Consider the following 15,816-nt stretch of genomic DNA (forward strand, 5'->3'; position numbering starts at 1 on the left):
TTGCAGGTCAAAACATTGATTATCAGAATTGGTAAAGGGAGAAAGAGAAAACAAAAGAACAATTGGGCAGAATGGTCTCCCTTATCCTGAGGACATATGAGATATGAGAATTTATGTTACAATGCTATTTTTCAAATGACTGCCATATGGGATCTTGATGATGAGAATCCAACTCTTCTTTCCGATGGAATCCATTTGTTGAAAGGATGGTTCCTATGGACTATTTCGTAATTGCCTCAGGAAACTTGTGACTAATCAGACAATTGCACCAGTAAGATCATTTACTTTGTCATCGCCTGTATAATTTGCTTGCATAATTCAGGGGTTAACAGGGATAAGCTATCCATGCAAGCAAGTTATACAGAGGCTTATGCCCTCTTGATTAGGAAAAAGTAAGGGTGTTCTAATTTATGTTTTTGTTTAATGGCGAAGGGCATTTGGGAGTTGAATAGAGTGACGCCATTTCCTCTGGTTACCCTCTCCAAAACTGGAACAAGTTTGTTGACTGGTGATGAGGGGAAAATTTAAACTTTGTGCCAAGACTGGGAGTCAAAGTTCCAAAATTAGGTTTGTTCAGTCGCGAGAGGGCAGTGAGGTAACTGAGTCATGGGCTATTTGAACAGCAGAACATTTGGAATGGCTGGATGCTGTCCTGTGCTCCTGCATAATTTGCATGTTATTGCAGCACCAATCCTGTTCTTCAAGCCTTTTCCTGTTCAAATGTGTGGGTGTGGCAGCTACACCAGGAAATTTATTGGTTATACTTACACATCTTCAGGTTTCTTTGCTTTCTTACTCAACTGTTGTAAGACGTGGCCAAGTCTTTGTGAAACTTTCCTTTCATATAAACCGATCCAACTGAAGCAGGGTGCAGAACCTAGCCCTGCCCTGCCTTCACCACCACAACTTCCAAGCATGTCTCGGCACGTTTACTCATTCCCAGGATCTTGGCATTGCTGGCAAGACCAGTCTTTGGTTACCCTTCTCTTATTTGCTGTGGGAATGTGAGTCATTGCCTTAAAATGCTGCTAGTGTAATGCAACTGAATCCAGGAGAGACCAGCCTGGATCAAGGTGGCTGGTCGGAGTTATACAAATTCTCAAGCTACCAGTGAGAGATTAATCGTGCCTTGTGAAGGCTATACAGCTCCAAAAACATTGCAGTCTGAAGTCGTGGTTTGCACTAGGGCAGAATGTCAAAGCGTGTTCCCCTCCTCTTACCTTCCCCAACTCACAACCTCCCTGTCTTCCCGTTACCCCACCCACAATTCCAGTTCTTGCCCTTCCACTCACCATACGACTATTGATCCAGATGTTACACACTTCCTGTTTCATTGCTCATATGCAGTTACTCACTGTCTTCACAGGAAATAAATTATGTCACACCACAGTTAGGGACCTCTTGTTAAAACACCAATTAGTCAGTCAACTATAGTTTACTGTGCAAGAGGAAAGTACTGAATGAGGAGATATTTTGTGAATTTCAATGATGGCATTTACCTTTGTGTTCTTGTATGAACGCAAAGGGTTCCCAGCTCTTTGGTAAAAGGCAATCATTCTTGTGTGCAGAAGTGTCTTTTTTAATTCGGTCAGAATATTGGCTTGCCTTAGTAGAGCTATCTGACCATTTCTAGTTAATGACTCCGGTAAGAAGTTATGTATTTTTCTTTATTGAGTTTTATATTTTTTGATAGTTGTAAAGATTTTGAAGATTGGGACTGGTGGGTGGGAAGGAGATTTGTCTGACAGTCTGTGTAGAAAGGCAGAGCTCTGTGAGAAGGGATCAAGAGTAAGTGTTTGGAGGTAGGGGATGAGGTGAATCCTTCAGGGATGACCAACTTCCTTTGGGAGCTTTACATGGAGAAATGGTAATGAAGGAAGCTCAAGTAATTTCTCGAAAGGGGCAGCACAGTCCTTAGCAATGGCAGCTTGGGAGCCAAGATATCCAGCTACAGTCAGACTGAGGCAGTGCATAGTCCCAGTGCAACCTTGGCGAGAACCTCCTCTTCCCCCCCACTCTGAGAACTTTGAACTTTGTCACATTGCTTTTTTGCCCAAGTGGGGACCAGACATCAAGTAAATCCTACTCTGGTGATACTGGCTGGCTTGGCTTTGGTTAAGCTCAAGGTTCTGGTCTGCTCCAGAAAGGCTGATCAAGCAGCAGTCCCTGTAGTGACTTTGTTTGCAATTGGTTGAGGTCTTTTTTTTTTGAGGGCAGTTTTCCTCCCACTATTATGTTGTGGGCTCTACTCGCGTTTATACCATGAAGTAGAGTTCATACATCACAAATCTTTATGCCGCTGCTCCCAGAAACCACTGGGTGTATCACCCCAGCCACGGCACCGACTCTGGCCCAGGGTCACTGGCTTCACCCTTCCAGAGTCGAGTCGGGGTGTTGGAGAACACCGCATATGCTCCTTAAGTCATTTTCAAGTCATGACTGTGGAGATAAGGTGCATTCTCGCCATGGGGTTTCTGGGTATTTCTGGTTTCCGTGAAACCAGCTGTTTGGTGTTCTGTGATGTTTGCCCCAATCACTTTTCAAAGGACCAAGCGCCCCAGTTTCCCTGAGTCTGGTTTAGCATTTTGGAGCCTTGATTGACGGGTGAACCCAGGACTAACGCGAGCCCATATTGACAAGCGATTACATTGGTGCTCCAGTGGTTGTGACGGTCGCCCTTACCTTCTGGGCCTCTAGGCTTCAGCCTATTCTGCCTAATGGTTCATCTCCCACTGAATCAGCCAAGTGGTCACCCATTCATTCCACCTTCATTTGGACCAGAGCAGTGAGCATCTTCACCATATCCCTATTAGGGAGATTAGTCTTGGTGCAGAAAGATGAATCAGCTATGTGTTTGCCATTGCTTTGCCTTGGCATCTAGAGCCAATTCCACCATTGAGGAGCTAGCTACTTCCTCCTTACATCTCTAGGAAGCTCTACATGAGAAAGCACTCATCCACAGGTATCTGGTTAAGGGAAGTCTTGAGCAAATCAAAGAGTGTACATACAGGACAAATTTAACCAGTATGTGGGAGCCCATGGATTTGTGTAGGTAACTGAGGTTGCACAGTTTGAGATGGTGACCCCTTTTCTTGATGCTACCGAGATGAAGGCCTCTCAGTGGAATAATTGATAGAGCGGCTGCCTCATAGCTCAAGTGACCTGAGTTCAATCCTGATCTTGGGTGCTCTCTGTGTGGAGTTTTCACTTTCTCCCTTGGGTGTCCTCCCATTTCCCAAAGAAGGTGAGAAGATCAATTGGCAACTAGTATGTAGGCAAATGCTAGAATCTTGGGGGGAGCTGTGGGGAAGGTGGTGAGAATAAAAGCCAGTGTAGACTCAGTGGACTGAAGAGCCTATTTCTGTGCTGTTTGTCAGTGTGAGCACTCCCCCAATGAAGGGTCTTCAACCTGAGAGGTTTCTCTTTCCATGGATGTTAATCAACCTGCTGACAGTGTGCAGCATTTTCTGGTTTTATTTCAGATTTCCAACATCTGCAATATTTCCCCTATCACTTTATAAAAGGTTGCTGTCAAAATTAGCAGTGTTGCGTCACCTGAGAAACAGACACCAAGTGATAGCTGATCTAAAATCCTTTTTGTTTTCACCACCTTGCAGGATATTCCTATTGAAGTGAGGAGGCGTCCAGAAGGTTTCCAGAGAGAGATGGCCCAGTTAGCTGCCAATGCTGGTGCAAATGTTCCAAGACGGTGAGTAGTGAGGAGCACAGTGAGGCGCAGAGGGCTGGTTTCTAATTGGTGTTGGTGTTGCTGAAAGCAATGAAAGCAAAAACCTGAATTTTCTCTTTTGGAAAGAGCCTTTAGCAGTTGACAGTCAAGATATTTAATAGGTTCTCAGGTTGAAATCTGGATGGGCATCTTTAATAGTTGTGATCCAGCAGGTTCATCATTTGTTATGAACTCTCTTCGAGTGCGGAACCTCACCAGACCCTCTGCAGTGTCACTTCGTGTTTTCAAACAAGATTCAAGGCAACCCTCCTTGTAAGAACGTTCTCTGCCCAAGGACAGTGGAAATATGGACCTTCCACCTCCAAGGTTATTTTGGACGTTGGTAACAGGCTGATGTTGGGGACCTAGGGGTGGGTTTCAAGGGATGAAGGTGAGACTGTGGAGGAGAGGTTCAGGTCAGATGTGATCTCATTGAACGGTGGAGATGAACTGAATGAGCATCTCTAGCTCCTATGTCCTAGCAATATTTGGACATGATGGAAACTTCCCAGATGCCACCAAATAGTTTTTTTTCCCATTCAGAAATAGTGGATTTTCCTGGATTTTTATGTGTTTTATTTATTCATTGTTTTTGGATCTGGGCTTCGCTGGTGGGACCAACCTCCATTACTCACTCTACTCACTCTTGAAGTGGAGATGTTGAGCTGCCTTCTCAAGCTACTGCAGTCATTCTAGTGAACATGCTGTTGGGAAAGAGTTCCAGGGGTTAGATCCAATAGCAGTGAAGGAGCAGTGATACATGTTCCCATAGACTTGCTGCCCTCTTTCACCTCTTTGGGGAGGGTCAGCTGACTGGACTTCAGGCTCATTTCTCATATGTTTGTCCATGCTCTCTCTCTGACCCAATGAATACAGAAATGGTCCACCTCCTTTCTCTCCTTCCCCTCTTTCACTCTCAGCTCGTAGCTAAATTAATTCTGCTGCAAGAACTCAATAAAACAGATGAGAAATATTTCTCAGGTGTCTCATGGTTTTCAATGCAATTAATTGCCTGCAAAGGATTAAACAGTGCTTTTGAAAAGAAACAGTGATCAGTCAGATTTTGACAATCAGTTTGCCTTGGCATCCCTTTGTGATTGATTTTAAACTGTTTCAGCTGCACTTCTCCAGTTCTTGAGAAGCTAGTGTGGTTGTGGCAGGCGACAATAGTTGATCTGTGATCATTTTTTCCGGGGCTCTCTTGGCGAAGAGCCTTGCCTTGGCTAATGAACTGGCATCATGGATGATAATGAATTTATTGTCATATCTACAATGTACATCACTGAAATTTTTACTTGCTGCATGCAGAATAGGTACTTCATTCAAATAACTACAAAGATATTAAAAAAAAACAGTAATGCATTTAATGGAATTAAAAAGAAGACAATAAATATAAAAAAAGATAGCTAATGAATATTCACAGTTATCCAAGTACAAAAAAAGTGACTTTATAATAGCGCAGACAGTCCTCATATGATGTCATTCCCAATGAGCCGTGTGAGAGGGATGGAGGGGATGCAGGACCATGGGGTGTTGGCCAAGTGGGCCTGACTTACGGCTGCACAATTCTGTGCAGTGAACAAGGCCTGTCCTCAACTGTTATTTGGCCACAATCATTCTCCTAGGTGTAGGCAGATGATAGGTGAATTGAGAAGGAGTTGAGCAGCATGTGAGGGAGAATAAATTACAGAAAGTTAAGTAGAAGGATGGAGCAAATGGGATTGTTGGGAGAAATAATACAGATATGGTTATAGAGAAGCTAATTCAACCTTCTATATATCTTAAGGAAATGTGAGAGACACTTAAAATACAGCAACCACCAGTGAATGCTGTGACTTAGGTTAGAAAATGGTAGGTTCAGATCTCGATCCTGAGACTAAAGCACCAAGTGTATACTGCTGACCCTTCAGTTGCAGAGTGACCTAGTGCTGGAGGTACCACCTTTAGGATGAGACGTTACATCCCACCCCTGTCAGGCAATTGGACGTGATCTCACTGGGCAGTTTGCAGGAATCATTGTCAATTCCAGTAGTGTCCTGTACATTTGTTATCCCTTAACTGGTGTCATTATATGGTCAACATTTCATTGCACTTTGTAGGAGCAGGCTATATACAATTTGACTGTTGCATTTCCTGCAATACTGCGTGTCAAGACCTCTAAAATGCATAATCTTCAGTGGACTCTCTTCTTTGGCTTGGCTTCGCGGACGAAGATTTATGGAGGGGGTAAAAAGTCCACGTCAGCTGCAGGCTCGTTTGTGGCTGACCAGTCCGATGCGGGACAGGCAGACACGATTGCAGCGGTTGCAAGGGAAAATTGGTTGGTTGGGGTTGGGTGTTGGGTTTTTCCTCCTTTGCCTTTTGTCAGTGAGGTGGGCTCTGCGGTCTTCTTCAAAGGAGGCTGCTGCCCGCCAAACTGTGAGGCGCCAAGATGCACGGTTTGAGGCGTTATCAGCCCACTGGCGGTGGTCAATGTGGCAGGCACCAAGAGATTTCTTTAGGCAGTCCTTGTACCTTTTCTTTGGTGCACCTCTGTCACGGTGGCCAGTGGAGAGCTCGCCATATAATACGATCTTGGGAAGGCGATGGTCCTCCATTCTGGAGACGTGACCCATCCAGCGCAGCTGGATCTTCAGCAGCGTGGACTCGATGCTGTCGACCTCTGCCATCTCGAGTACCTCGACGTTAGGGGTGTGAGCGCTCCAATGGATGTTGAGGATGGAGCGGAGACAACGCTGGTGGAAGCGTTCTAGGAGCCGTAGGTGGTGCCGGTAGAGGACCCATGATTCGGAGCCGAACAGGAGTGTGGGTATGACAACGGCTCTGTATACGCTTATCTTTGTGAGGTTTTTCAGTTGGTTGTTTTTCCAGACTCTTTTGTGTAGTCTTCCAAAGGCGCTATTTGCCTTGGCGAGTCTGTTGTCTATCTCATTGTCGATCCTTGCATCTGATGAAATGGTGCAGCCGAGATAGGTAAACTGGTTGACCGTTTTGAGTTTTGTGTGCCCGATGGAGATGTGGGGGGGCTGGTAGTCATGGTGGGGAGCTGGCTGATGGAGGACCTCAGTTTTCTTCAGGCTGACTTCCAGGCCAAACATTTTGGCAGTTTCCGCAAAGCAGGACGTCAAGCGCTGAAGAGCTGGCTCTGAATGGGCAACTAAAGCGGCATCATCTGCAAAGAGTAGTTCACGGACTACTAGTGTGCCAAAGGTCACAGAAAATCTTGCTGAAATGCAAGTTTACTCATTTTTTTGTTTGTTTTCTTACTTCCCCTCTCCCTCCTTGAGGTAATGGGTAGTTCTGCTTATTTGGCTTTTAACTTTTTTTAAAAGGTGACACTTATTAATGTAGCCCCTTTAACAAAGTGAAGCCCTTCGAGCCTCATTTGGACATTGCCAAACATTAAAAAACGATGACTGCCACACCAAAGGAGGAAACAGCTGATCATACTACCAAGGACCAGAGAGAGAGTGTGTGTGTGTGTGTGGGTGTGTGTGTGTGTGTGTGAGAGAGAGAGAAAGAGAGGTGGGGGCTCAGTTGAAGGAAGGAGGGAGCAGCAGAGATTTTGGATATAATTTCTGGAGTTAAAAACACGACTGCTAAAGATGGAACAAAAAGAAAAATCAGGGAACCACAAAAATCAGACTTGATGGGCTGAATGGCCTATTCTGCTCCTACATCTTGTGAACTGGCTCCCTGCTGAAATCTTGAGTGAATAATGAAAAGCTGGAGGGATTGAATGGATCAGGCAGTATCTGTGGTGAGAAATGATCAAACCATCAGGACTGTGCATGAAAAAAGGAACAAAACTGACTCTGTGCCTTTTCCCAAAGTGACAGGGGATGAGGGGGGGAGGGGGGGGTGGTATGTGTGTACCAACCCATTCTGTGACTGTGAGCATCTGAGCTGCCAAGCAATGGGACTTTGGAACTGAGGAATGGATCAGAGTGTCCCATTAACAGCAAACGCCCACAGTCAGAGTACACCTACAGCAGCAATTTTTTGCTAGTGTGATACAATCATTTCTTTGTAGTCATGGAATCTGTGTAAATTGCTGTGCTGAACAGCAGCAGTAAGAACAAAAGCCCAATGTCTTGTATAGACTAAAGCATCCTATATTATACTTGCAACTCTGTGGAAATCCAATCTTGTTATAGTAGAGAACCACAATTAATCGGGTGGCCAATTTTATTCTATAATCTCTTTCCACAAACTGGCTTTCAAGTGCAGTCTCATTGAATTGAATTGTTTACTGGCATGTGTATTGAAATACAATGAAAAGCTTTGTTTTGCATGCCATCCAGCCAAGACAACCCATACTTAAGCAGGTAGAGTGATAATAAAACAAAAGTGTAGTGTCACAGTAAGTCAGAGTACTGTGTCTAGTTTTATAGTAAGACAAAGTGCAGGGTGTAGTGTTACAAAGTGTGGGGTACAGAGAGAAGTGCAGTTTTACAATGCAAGTGTAGCATCATTTACCAATGAGAGGTCCATTTAAGAGTCTGATAACATCAGGAAAAAAGCTCCTTGAATCTGGAAGTTTTTGCATCTTCTGCTCAACAGGTGAGAAGAGAGTGTGACTTGGGTGAGATGGGTCTGGGAGCCTCAGTGAGTTCCAGTACATTAATTACCATTGAGGTAGAATCGCTGCTTCGTACTTCATGCGGACGAGAACCAGTCTGCCTTGTGCATCAGTGTGCAAGGAGCTGACTGGGCAGAGCTCAAGGCTCTCCCTCTCACCTACTTTACTCACCTGTAATTCAGCATAACCTGTATAGGTTTCTTCAGCTGGAGCTCAGATTCTTCTTCCATCTGCCTGATCAGGACAAAGCTTACCACTCCTCTTTGGAAGTAACACATCTGTGTAAGGAAAAAAAAAAGTGAGAGGTCATAACTTTAGACTAAGAGGTAAGAGATTGTAATTTGAAGTGTACTACTGAAAGGGTGGGGTTGAAGGCAGCTAATCTCATTACATTTACTGGAGCACTTGGAATCACTTGTGTGTACACCAAATGCGAGTGAATGCGATTTTTTTAGATGGGCTATTGATGATGAGCATGGACGTGCTGGGCTGAAGGGCCACTTCTGAGCGGTGTGATAAAAAACAGGGATCAGAAATCCTGGAGCCAGTGAATGGCCTTCTCTCATCCAAAAGCATGTGGTAGGGACTGGGAAGATTACTTAGGTTCAACACAGTGATGTAACCTGATGGAATAGTGTTCAGGTAAATAAGCTTGAAGGTTGGCTGTGCAGTTGGCCAGCTCTGCCCGACTTGAGAAACCTCCATCACCCTGACTCAAGCTCTCTTAGGTGGCAATGCTATCAATGCTACCCATTCTCTGAGACCTACCATCCAGCGCACAGTATCTTTGACCCACTGCCATCAGGAAGGAGATGCAGGAACATCAAAATCAGGATTGCCAGGCTGGGAAATAGCTTCTTCTAATAGACTGTGAGACTGATGAATGGTAATCCTGTAACCTTAGGTCTCTTATAGATGAAACGAGTAAATTATTCCAAATATTTACTCATTTATTTTATATTATATTTTTATGTTTATGTGTGATTATTATGTGTTGTGCACTGTGTGCACCATGGTCTGGAGAAATGCTGTTTCGTCGGGTTGTACTTGTACGGTCAGATGATAATAAACTTGAAAATTCAGGTCCAATGTTCATGTTTGCAGAGTACGGAGGAAATCTTGGCATGGGTGCTTTGGTTATCACGACATCAAGTAACCCAGGAAATAAAAGAGCTGTGGTAAATGAATAACTGATAGCTAGCAAAAGGCTACAATGTTTTACAGCTTCTATTTGGTACACTTTGCTTTCATTTTATTTTTTTCTTGTCTGTGGCTATTCATAAATTTGGAATCCATTTTTAAAATTTCATGTTTGAAAATCACAGCTAACAAAACAAAAGAGCCTCAACGCTTCAAGAATCTCACAGCACAGGAGTCCATCTGTGTGGATGAGAACTTGAAAGCACACGGGTGAGATGGGATTTGATTGAAACATGTCAGGGCCAGAGGTGCCTTGAAAGGGTGAATATAGAGAGAATGGTTCCTCTTGAGGGAGAATCAGAACTAAGGGTCATCTTTAAAAATAAAACGTTACCCATTTACAGCCCAAATGAGGCTTTGTTTCATTCTCACAGAGTGCGAGCCTTTGAAACACTTCTTTTGGGAGGGTTGAAGCGATCTTTATGTTTACATTTCAAGGAAGAGGTAGATTGATCTTTGATGAGTGAGGGGTGATAGGTTATCGGATAGTTGGGAACGCAGGGTTGAGGTTGTAATTATACAGTCATAATCTTATTAAGTGATGAAGCAGGCTTCAAGTGGTCCATGGTTTGTTTTAATATTTGTTATTTCTTATGATTGTCAGACACAGGGCTGCCCCAGTCCATGCTGTCATCTGCTCATTGTGGAGGGGGTCATGGTGGGGGGTTGGTGGTGGTGGACAAGCCATGCCATAAAAACAGATCAAGGGAACTGCATCTATCAGTTGCACTTGTGATAGGAGCCTTGTGGTCTTTAGAGGCACCACATGAGCATCAATGCCACCACAAAGGGATTTTTTAAAAGTTACATTTAAGTTGCCACAAGCATTCAAGGATGGCAATCATCTTGCTACAACTCAATGGAGGTGCGAGCATCTTGCTGCTACACACTCAATAGGACATTTATCTAAGACAACACAGGCACAGTTGGAAGGTTTTTTTCTAACATTATTTTTTAAGCTGTTTATGGACCTAATTAATGTGCTCATTGCTGATTAATTGTTAGTCCTTTATTAATCCATGATAATTTTGAACAATACCCCAACATCTCTCCTTAACCATTTATGCTCTAGGGAGAACCCTCGCTTCTAGCTGGTTCGATTACAAAAAGACTCACCCTTCTGTGTTATGTTGTATTCAGACTGGGTTTTTTTTTAGAACTGATTGTATTTATCCTTTTGTAACTAACAGACTTTTCATATTATTTGGGGTAGCAGACGGCTTCTGTAAGGTAAAGTTTTGTTTGATTTTTATGAAGTTTGGCGCTGGGCATTTTGGCGCTAACAGGCTACAACAATTTTTTCACATATTTATAATGAAGCGAGGAGAGGCGCTTTGGGCTGTCGTGCGGGACCCTGCACTCGGGACAGTGGCTGCCGCTCTATCACGTCAAGCTGACTGACATGGCACTACAGGCGCTGGAGGCTTACCATCGCTTGGTGGTGAGTAAGCAGGGACAGCAGAAGGAGGAAGGGAACCTGTTGCTGAGCCCTTTCAGGGTAGCGGAGACAGGTGGTTCCGGGACCAGGCACCGATCCCCTCGTGATCCCTGATCACCCTCTGCACCCAGTCCTTCTCTACCACCTGGACCCCTCCACCCAGTTCCACGTCCCCACTCTCATTAGTCATTGCCTGTAAGCCTCCAGCGCCCATAGTGCCATGTCAGCAGCTTGACATGAAGGAGCAACAGCCGCTGTCCCGAGTGCTGGGTCTTGCACGTCTGCCCAAAGTGCTGCTCCTCGATTCATAATAAATATAAGTGAATAAATTGTTGTAGCCTGTTAGCTCCAAAATGTCCAGCGCCAAACTTCAGAAACAATTTTAATCAATGCTTAATATTTGTTATATTAAATGAAAATTATAATAAATTACATGCCTCGTCTGTCGCCAAGTGCGAGAGCAAATGCCAAAATGTCCAAGGGGCTGGGGCTACAAAAGTTTTTTTCACCAAAATATCCAGCGCCAAACTGCAGGTGTAAAAATAATCCGATTCTGCAACACCAACTGGTGTATTCCCAGCACATACTGGCAGATAAATTTAAATGTGTCAGGGCATTGAACAATTTCACTTTATTCTATTCAACGAAGGATGGGGGCAGGGAGGGCCTGGGTGGGGGGGTGGGGGGCCTTACTAAAGCTCAGCCTAGGGGCCCGGATGGTAGTTAATCTGCCACTGAGCTGGTTGTGCTACAAGCAGATGAGAGAATATAAATTTCAAACTCATGCCAGCTTTAAGTCTCTCAGTTTTAATGTGCATATTCTCTTTCATCCCTTTGAAAGCATTTGTGGAACTTTTTGAAGGGAAAGTCTACAGCCAAGCTGGAGTTTAGGATTATCTCAGTTTTTTGACAGGATGAGGTCAGAGCAGTCAGTGTTGTGATGCGGAGTGTCAGCCAATCAGCTGCCAGGGACGGGTGGGGCAGGCAGGGAGGGAGGGAAGGTTTGTGGGTGGAATAGCTGTGGGATTGTCACTTGTGTGAATCATTCCAGCAATACCAGCTTGCTACTGAAAGCATGCAGTGTGAGCTTGTGATCTGAGGTTAAGTATGTTGTGAAGAGACTTCTCGGATAGTAAACTTCGGGCAGAGTTGAGGGGGTATGTCTAGCTGAGTATGGATCTTGTCCAATGGATTGAGGTAAGTCCCTTACAGTGATGAAGGAATCTTTTATTCTGTATGCTTTTCAGTTCCACGTTGCAATTTTCAGGATGACCTTGGTGGTGTTTTGGAACTCTCAGAGTGCAGGTTAAGTGACTGGCCAGCCTGCCTGTGTGTTTACTACTTGTGCCCCGGAGTTAACTTGTCTCATCCATGCTGCTCTGCCTCTGTCACTTCTCAGCAAGGCTAAGGGAGGGGAGGGCGAGCACCTTGCCCTCGGTTGCAGCGCAAGTTGCAAGCAATGGAGAGGCCAGGTGTGCTTGAACCTGCTATAGCAATGGGGTTGGCAGCAGGGAAGGTAGGATCTGTGTGGTGGTCAGCTAACTTCATCCAATGGGAAGATTAAGGGAGTGCTTGTTTGGAATTAAAAGTTCCAAGAGAGGAACCCCTAGTCATCATTCTGTGTGAAGGAGGGGCAGTGCATTGCCCCCATCACTTCACCATTGGTAACCTCTCCTTCTGCTTCCTGCACCCCAACCTCTGGCGCTCCCTAGTTAAGGTTTTCTGCTCCTCCGTCTATTTTCAAAGTGTTCTTTTCAAAAGATGATGACAAGAGTTTATTGTCATGTACTTAAGTACAACGTACAGATGCATCAAAATTCTTGCTTGCTGTAGCCACATAGATATGTAAGATACATGAAGTACAATAGTATACATTACACTACCACAGCATGCCAAGATTGGGCTCAGCTCCAGGTTTTGTTCCATGATATTCCTACCTTACATCATTCTTCTACATTAAGCTTCTGAGCTTCTTTTGTGAAATCTTAGAAGTTGGTGTTGATATTTTGCCATCTTGCTGTCACACTGTTGTTCCAGGGTCAGATTAGATGTACGTGAGGAAGTTTGTCAGAGAAGCTGTAAAACTGTACGACTTTAAACAAACAAGTTAGGAGCAGAAGTAGGGCACTTGCAAGGCCAGTTCACCACTCAAGAAGATCATGGTTCCAGGCTCCGGCTGATTTTTAACCAGTGCTCTAACGTTACATATATACCCTAACTCCCAATGAAATTTAAGACCCATATCTGAGTAGGCATGTGTGTACAAGATTGAGAGAAGTAGAGCTGTCTCCCAGGTCCCCAGCTACCTAGAATGTATCATGTTATTGGGACCTCAGCCAAGTCCGGAGAGCTGACTGACATTACAGTGGAAAATCCACACCACAAGACTGTGTGATGGTTATATTGCTGGACTAATAATGGAGAGAATGTGACCCATTTTGGCTGTTGGAAAATTTGAATGCAATCTTAAAATTAATTTAAAAGGAAAAATATGCTACCAGTAATGGTGACAGGGGAACTGTTGGATTGTTGTAAAAGCTCAACTAATATCTGTTGGGGAAGGCTACTGCTCTACTAATCCATGCCTGGACTTTAAGTGACTCCATTCCCACAGCAGCATGGTTGAAGCTTAAATCCAGTCTGCATTTCCAAAGAATGTTACAGGAAAGATGGTCTTACACCATCTTCTCTGGCCTGACAGGGAATGGCAATGATTATGCCTCACCAGCAGGGAATGAACAAGCAGAGTCAATGCTGGAAACTGTGTCTGCCAGTAAGTCAGATGTGGGGGAAGGATATTTTTCTGGAGTCATGCCACTCGATTGTGCACTTGAAGGCAGCTTCAGTTAACTCAGTATATTTCTGCAGAGTGGGAAACATAGTTTATAACAGAAACTACAGCAACATTTCCCACTGCAGTCTGGGTATTTTCACCAGAAATACACTGGGAGGAAGTTCAATCTCGGTGATCTGCAATGATTTGGTCAGCAGTAGACTGACTCAATCATACCACTCTGTCTTTAAAAACAATCATCTGGAGGAATTCAGCAGATCGATCAGTATCAGTGAGAGAAAAAGAGCTGTCAGCATTTCAGGTTGGAACCCTTCATTGAGAATGGGAGTGCAGAGGGGAGATAGCCAGTGTACTTACTGTTGGCAGGATGGAAAGGGTTGGACAAGGGCCAGTAGGAGTTTGGTGGAGGGGTGAATCCAGTTCCTCCACTGCCCCCCTGACTACATCCAACCCCTCCCACCCTGTCCTCATTTTACTATCTCCCCTCTACACTCTCGTTGCCCTTCGAGTTAAACAAGAAAGCCTGCAGATGCTGGGGTTGAGTGCAATACACAAAAGTGCTGGAGAAACTCAGGAAATCATACAACATCCATAGGAAGTAAAGGGTAACAAAACATCTCCCACTGATGCTGCGTGAGCTGCTGAGTTCCTCCAGCAGATGGTTTGTTGCTCCAGATTCTGGAATCTGCTGTCTCCTGTGTGTTTTCTGTCTTGGGAGAATGTTGTCAATGCATGCACAGTGTAGTGAATCATTAAGGTTGTAAAACATGGGTCACGATGATGGTGAGCAGCTAAAGGGACCAGGGTGTGGGAAGGGGAGGAGTGGGAGTGAGTGGGCAGTGGTGATGAACATGGAGAAAGCAAAGGGCTGATGTGGGCGATAAACAGGGAGACCACAAGATTGCAATAAGCTTGCAAAATAGAAAAGGAAGAACAAGAGTGGTGAAGATCAAAGGGGAAATTAGTTTGGAGGGAGGAAGGAGGGTGTGAGGGAGATTTGGCGAGTGACTAGCTGGTGAACTGATGCTAATGGAGAAGGAGTCAAAAGCAACAAATCACGATAACTTTACCAGCGGCAGAAGCAAATTTCTAACTGGGGTGAAGAAAGATTGAAAGCTTTTGATGTTTGCTTATCTGTGATTTGAAGTATGAAAAGGGAATATTGCTTTGCTGACGGGCTTGACCAGCACTCGGGGAGAGATTAGTGTGACATGACAAGTCTGAATTCAGTATTAAAACATCGTAATGATGGTTTATATTTACATAGCATTGTTGGTCTTCAAAAGTTGAAGAGTGAAGTGAGCAGTGAGCAGAGGATGATCGGAGAGGGAGGGTGGAAGCTCTGCTGGAAAGGAAGGGGGATGGAGATTGGAGGATAGAGTTCAGGAGCTGAAGGTACGACTGCGGAGAGCAGTGGAGCAACACTAAACAAGGGATTTCAGAATTTGAGGGGAGATGGAATTGCTATGGATTATGAAAGAGGATGAGGATTTGAGCCCCAGACCGCAAGTTTTCATTTTGAAGCATAAATGAATAGGGGAAGGAAGAATTGAGGGTGGGACATGGGGGAGTATAGCAGGGGTGAGTGGGGCAAGGAGGGAATGATGGGGAGGAGGCAGGAAGGGAGCAATGGGGGAGTGGGGCAGGGAGGCAGCGATGGGGAGGGGTTATAGAGAGGGAGAGATTGATGGGGAGCTGGCAGGGAGGGGTGATGGGGAACTGGGCTGGGGGGGTTGATGAGGGAAGCAGGTAGGGATGGGTCAATGAGGAGCAGGCAGGGAAGGGACAATGTGGTAGAGGGGCAGGAAGGGGTCGATGGAGGAGGGGCAGGAAGGAGTCGGGATCGATGGGGGAGAGGGGCAGGAAGGAGTCGGGATAGGGGAAAGGTTAGCTGGGACGCAGGGTGTTGAAGAAGGGGACTGGTTTAAATACAGGGTGCTTGGGAGGGGGATTGGTTTGGCTACAGGATGCTGGGAAGGGGATTGGCTGAGATACAAGGTGCTGGGAAGGAGGATTGCCTGGGACGCTGGGTGCCGGGTAGGGGATTGGCTGGAGTGCAGGGTGCCGGGGAGGGG

At 45.1% G+C, this 15,816-nt stretch overlaps 1 protein-coding gene across 5 annotated transcripts in view; it reads left to right on the forward strand.

Annotated features, from left to right (window-relative positions):
- The window catches only part of shroom2a (shroom family member 2a), a 182,264-nt gene that overhangs the window by 144,895 nt on the left and 21,553 nt on the right, over positions 1-15,816 (forward strand). For 3 of the 5 annotated variants that reach the window (XM_069889737.1, XM_069889738.1, XM_069889740.1), the window contains one exon: positions 3,618-3,709. In XM_069889737.1, the coding sequence (XP_069745838.1) occupies positions 3,618-3,709 (92 nt within the window). Of the gene's footprint in view, positions 1-3; positions 1,646-3,617; positions 3,710-12,025; positions 12,145-15,816 lie in introns of those variants that run through there. The other 2 variants (XM_069889739.1, XM_069889741.1) reach the window with 2 other exon arrangements.

This window comes from Narcine bancroftii, chromosome 7, assembly GCF_036971445.1.
Source record: "Narcine bancroftii isolate sNarBan1 chromosome 7, sNarBan1.hap1, whole genome shotgun sequence".
NCBI classification, from domain to species: Eukaryota; Metazoa; Chordata; class Chondrichthyes; order Torpediniformes; family Narcinidae; genus Narcine; species Narcine bancroftii.